Raw genomic sequence first — 6000 nt, forward strand, 5'->3', positions numbered from 1 at the left:
TATATTTTTATGTTGATGGTGAGATGGATTAGAAGTTTGCTGCATTCACAAATTTCTAGTCTTTAGCAAAGGTTTGAAAATCAAATCTAACATTTACTGCTTACTGCATTTTGCACTATCTAAACAGCAAGAGGATTAAATCAAACATGAAAATGTTTTCTACTTTTTATCTGAAATAGCTGCAGATTTGGTGAAACCTACAAACAACCCCATTCTTTTTAAGAACTTTAACTCAAAACTAAACAGGCCTTTTAGTTTATCACAAAACTAAAAAAGTTGAGCGGTGGAGCCTTCATGATTATTAATCTTGGCTACGTCAAACATTTGATGTGCAAACGCTTGTATTCCCTGTCCCAACCCTGTAAAGCCATGCATTCTGTAATGTCAGACGTTTATTTTGAAGAAAGGGTGTGATGATGTAAAGAAGCGCGGAAAAAATATTGATATATAATATTTTTGCCACAATGGTATTCGGAGGGCTGCGACAGACTGGCGACCTGCCCAGGGTGAACCCCGCCTCTCGCCCGGAACGTGAGCTGGAGATGGGCACCAACACCCCGCTAGGGACAAGAGTGTTGGAAAATGAATGGATGGATGGATGGATGGTTTTCGGAGGGTAGTAAATCTGAGAAGAACAAGGAACACCTCCACTTCCCCGGAAGTATACGTCTTTCCGGTTCCGTGTGACGTCAGGCGGTCAATGCTGCAGTCGCCATTTCATCTCTGAAAACGTACAACACCGAGCCCGCAGTTTACAGGTATGAATCCGTATAAAACTTAAAGAGCGCAATCTACAACTTGTTTTGTAAACGAGCCAACTGCACTGCGCGTATTTGCACTATTTTGAACGCATGATTCCTTTTAGAGGTGGATGGGCCGCCGACGTTAGCTTTTATGCTAACGTCTTACAATAGACCGCTACTAGGCCACTGCAAAGCTTCAGCATGACTTCGAAATGTACACGCTGAAAAACATACATTGTTAATTTGTCCCATTGTCTCCGTCTGCTTAACATGGAGCTGTTTCTACCGTTCTGTGTTGATATTCTGATAAGCTAATCGTAAGGCCGATGTTGTTTTGGTCAGTTCTGTCAGCCAATTATTAGCTGCAAATCTCCACTGTGTTGCGTGTCCACTGAAAGGAGGCAGGGCAGTGATTACTCTGCGTGTGTAACTGTTTTACATGAATGGTTTATTCCGCTCAACAAAATATTAGTAGGCAGCATTTGGTGATTTACTCTAAAATAACTAATTTTGTTTGAGGGGGGAAAAAACCCCTAGATGATACGAGTATGGAAATTAAGGCTCAGGTGTTGGAGTGAGTACTGACGTTCAAACCGGTTGATATGGTTAGATTAGCACAACATTTTACAACAATACAAGTATAAAGGAGCCGCCCGAGATTATTCTTATAAATGTTAAAAGTATTTAGTTAGAATGCTACTTAAGCAAAGAGTAACTGTTTAGATCATGTAATATTTAACTGATTTATTGAGACAAAAATATAAAGTTATTATTCTGGTGTCGTAAAGACTACAATAAAAGTTAATACAACAAATAACAAAAGTGCAAATGGAATTTGGTCAGAGTAAACTTTCCAACATTTTTCATATAAAACGAATACAGTAGAATTTCTTCCCCTCTACACAAAATGTAGTGTTTACTGTATCTTTATGGTACAAAAGGCTCAGCTCACAAAATAGAAAATTTAAATAAAGCTGTTAAGAAACAAGATGTCTCAATGTAACATAAGCTATAGATGTGTGACTGTTTCTCATGCATATTTGGTTAAAACAACTCTTTATGCAGTGATGATACTCTGAGGTTAGAGTATAGAAATTTTACTCAAGTAACTGTAGGATACTTCACGTTACTCAAGCAAAAGTGTAATACAAGCAGAGATGTTATTTAAAATAAGTTAAACTGTGTGATATTCATACAGTTTTGTTCATTCTAAATAACATTCCAGTTGGTACTGCACATCTGTTTTTCTGCACATGTATTTTTCACATATTGTTAATAGTCGTTTGTCATACTTATTATGTACATTTAAAAAACAAAATGATCTTCTATAGTTGCACATCCCTTGAATCAAAGTACACTGTTATATTGGCACAGTATTTTGTAACCTTGTACAGTAATTTTTTCTGAATCTTGGGTTTTATATATATATATATATATATATATATATATATATATATATGTTTTAACACTTTGATTTTTGTGGGTACCTCCATACCTTGGTGCTGCTGTTACACCTGGATTTCCCCACTGTAAAACAATGAAGGATATTTTATTCTATTTCCATTCTAAAAGTAAAACATACAGTAAAACAACTAAAAGTACTTTTTTTTTCTCTCCAAAAACTACTCAACTAAACTGAGTAAAGTAGTTACTACCCACCTCTGCTGGCATATAGCCACTTGAAAACATGATCTAATGGACTAGTAGTCAGTTAGCACAGTTGTTTATTCACCCTTTATTTTAGGAGGCATTTTCTAACATTTTGTCCACTTTCTGTTTCTCAACATTCTAATTATAAAGCAATATAATAACCCAATAACAGAAAACAGTTTCAATGGCAGTTTGATGTTCCTTTTTTTGTGCCTGGACGTCAGAAATTTTAACCTGACTACAAATGTAGTAGTCCTGTACAACACCTGTTACCTGAGATGTTGTAGTGTTATCTAACGTGTAACATTTATATGAACGTATTTGAATTTGTAACCAGAAGGGTGAATTTTTGTGTTCACAAAAACTACATATAAATTGCACATCATTTATATGTATTGAACCTTCATTATGGTTTTTGGTTGTGATCATTTTAGTGAAACCTTTAGAGCCCTTGGAAATGCCACTTGTGTACTGTCCGAATAAGAAAACGTTGACTATGGATTAATGTTTTTGTTTTGTTTTTTTCTATCTGTTTCCTAGTGACAGAGAGGATCCAAGATGGTGAAAATCTTCATCGGCAACTTGTCGTCTGACACTACATCAGATGAACTCCGCTCTCTGTTCTCCCAGTATGGCAAGATTTCAGAATGTTCTATTGTGAAAAACTTCGGCTTTGTGCACATGGACGACAAATCAGAGGCAGAAGAAGCTATACGCAACCTGCACCAGTACGAGCTTAATGGCCAGCCGTTGAATGTAGAAATGAGCCGAGGGAAGGCAAGAGGATCCACCAAGCTCCATGTCGGCAACATCGCGTGTACCAATCAAGAGTTAAGGGCCAAGTTTGAAGAGTTTGGCTCTGTGGTGGAGTGCGACATTGTTAAAAACTATGCTTTTGTTCACATGGAGCGAGTGGAGGATGCCATGGAGGCTATTAATAAGTTGGACAACACAGCTTTTAAAGGTGAACTTTTGGGCTGGGCTTGATGGGGACTTTATATTAATGATCTAACATCAAGAATATTATGTTGTTAGGTTTCAGGTAAGTTCCAGATGCAGCTCAGGTGAGTATGTAGAGGAAAGGCAGCATTATTTTAAAGCTGTTATCCGTAATGTCACTGGTAGTTTGTTGGAGGGTTTTCTGCAATGCTGACTTTAAGCTAAGATTTGACTTAATACCCAATTTATCTCCCTGCCCAAATGTAGCCACTTTAGGCTAGGTATTTGTCAAAATTACATTTTAATTTGTTCCTTGTCTACTAGCCAAGGAGATTAAAAATAAAGTGTTCAAATTTACGGATTACAGCTTTAACAATGGTGTGTTTTAAAACTACTTTTTGAGGTGTACTACCATTCTATTGTACATGTGAAGCAGGAAATGTCTTGTATTTAAATCTATCATTTGCAGCAACAAGTCCTTATTGAGTGTTCTCTTTTTAAGGAAAACTGATGAGCGTGAAGCTATCAACTAGCCGCCTGCGTACTGCGCCGGGAATGGGAGAACGATCGGGTTGTTATCGTTGCGGGCAGGAAGGCCACTGGTCCAAAGAATGCCCTCTAGACCAAAATGGCTACCAGAGAAATGGCTCAGAGCCAAACTCTGAGGGATTCGATTCCTCGAGATTCGGCGGGCGTGGTCGCAGCAGGGCTTTTCCAGACTTCAGTGCAGCTCCGGATTATGACGGCAGCTACGGTCCTGCTTTTTCCCGGGTTTCCGCTCAAAGCAACAGCATGGCGGGTTACAGAGGAGGTACGGGCTATGAGAACGCAGTGCGGTATGGGCCACCGCAAGCTTACGGCATAAGCGCTGTCGCTGATAATACCGTGGCTCGGATGTACGGCAGCGAGTCGGCATACAGGAGCAACGCCGCGGTCTATGGCGCGGTACCAGCCTATTCGGTGCGACGGTCGCCCTACGACGAAAGGGATCCGTACGGGGTCGTGGACTACTACGAGAAGTACAGGGCCAGTTCTTACGGAGGCACTTATTATGACGACCGGCGTGTTGTCCCTGTGCCTGGTCCAACAACGCCAGCCTCCACAGCTGTGAGGGAACGGGTTCCCCCCACTAGCATTGATCCATACGTGTGTCCTCCTCTCCCTCCTCCTCCTCCAGCAGCCCCGGTGTCTACATACTACGCACGTGACCGGAGTCCGATACGGAGAGTCGCCGGCGACGCGGCTGGATACGCATTTGAGCGATCGCGGCTTTCCCCGGTGCCCGTGACTCCCAGAAGTGGTACCTACGAGCATTTGCGGGATCCTGTTGCTGAACGGGCACGATATACTTACTAAGCTTTGTGTGGTTTAGCCGAGTGGGAGCAGATAAACGATCAAGCAAACAGAATAGCCTAAGTGCCACTGGAATCACTGAGAATTTCAATTGATGGTTTGAGTCAGGATGCATTGTGTTGTGTATGACGTGTGGGTGGGCAGCCTAGACGGTGGGCACAGAGATTTAGCCAGTCAGTAGATCTCTGTTCAGTGGAGTGTATGGAATATTCTGCTTTGTTCCCGTTTTAGGTTATGTTGCAGTGCAGTAAAATAACTTCCTTTCATTTTTGTACTGATCTGTTGTATTTGTACAGTTCTACAATGATTAAGCCAGTGTATAAAAGCAGGTTTTTAGTTCCTTTCATGTGACTTGTCCTTGTACAAGTTTAGCATATATTATCATACGCCTCAAATAAAGTAGTGCATGGTGAATATGTAAAGGTCAAACTTTTTGACGTTTCCATTGTGTTTTGTCCGTGCTAGTGTATTGTGATAGTCAAGTTCACATTGTTACTACGTATATTTTTAACAACTGCAGATGTAGTTTAAGTACCGAGTGCATCCGACATAGTAGTGCGAAATCAGACGAGTGCAGAGGTTAAAATAGTTTTTTGTCGAGGGTTGGGGTTTAGTTTGAAAAAAAAATTTTACATTTGATTTGAGGGCTTTTTGATATGAATTTATTTTTTAAATACTGATTTCATTGACCGTGATGAAGCTTTAGGTCTTCATGTTGTAATGCAACCTAGTCTCAAAGCAAAATCATGTTTGCTTTGCAAGCACAAAATCTACTGGGTAATTTTCACAGCTGGGACTCTTTATTTTTGTTTGCTTTTTACCAGTTTTTAAGGAGTTCAGTGCTGCCACCAGACTGTCAGTTGGTGGCCTTTGGTCAAGCAGAGAACCTGAGCTAGTCTCCTCTCAAACTAACCACACTCAGCATCTTATTTTGGGCTTTGCTATTTCCTTGTTTTCTATGTAGCTGTACCTTATTTCAGAAAATGCATTAGAGTCCAGCGCCAATGTTAATACCGCAAGTAGGAAGTTAGGTTTTCTGAAACCACTTAGCTTGACTGAAAAACACGTCTGTAGAGAAATAGCTTTGTTTGTGGGTTTCTGGGTCACTGATCTCTGCCATTCCAACACGTTATTTTCAAAGCTGTGATGTGTAGCACTAAAAAGTAACACCTTGAAGCATTGTGCATGAACAAGAAGGTCCATGTTTATTTTTGTGAGACCAGGCTGTGTTATGTTCTAATGGCTTGACTTTAGTTACCTTATTCTCTCCTGTTTCCTTTTGATTTAAATAAATTCTTTATAGTGCAAAAGTTAA

The 6000-nt window shown here is 40.1% G+C and overlaps 1 protein-coding gene across 1 annotated transcript; it reads left to right on the top strand.

Moving 5' to 3' along the window:
• Positions 1-595: 595 nt before the first annotated feature.
• LOC116732705 (RNA-binding protein 4.1-like) lies at positions 596-6000 on the top strand. The gene is made up of 3 exons (XM_032583044.1): positions 596-758; positions 2934-3357; positions 3835-6000. The coding sequence occupies exons 2-3, from the start codon at positions 2952-2954 to the stop codon at positions 4686-4688; spliced, it is 1260 nt and encodes a 419-aa protein (XP_032438935.1). The 5' UTR covers positions 596-758; positions 2934-2951; the 3' UTR covers positions 4689-6000.

This window comes from Xiphophorus hellerii, chromosome 14 (genome assembly GCF_003331165.1).
Source record: "Xiphophorus hellerii strain 12219 chromosome 14, Xiphophorus_hellerii-4.1, whole genome shotgun sequence".
NCBI lineage: Eukaryota > Metazoa > Chordata > Actinopteri > Cyprinodontiformes > Poeciliidae > Xiphophorus > Xiphophorus hellerii.

Excerpts from the sequence above, each read along its gene's own strand:
- LOC116732705 (XM_032583044.1), top strand. The coding sequence starts at position 2,952 with ATGGTGAAAATCTTCATCGGCAACTTGTCGTCTGACACTACATCAGAT. Across the intron at positions 3,358-3,834 it reads GGACAACACAGCTTTTAAAG|GAAAACTGATGAGCGTGAAG; the intron begins GTGAACTTTTGG and ends TCTCTTTTTAAG.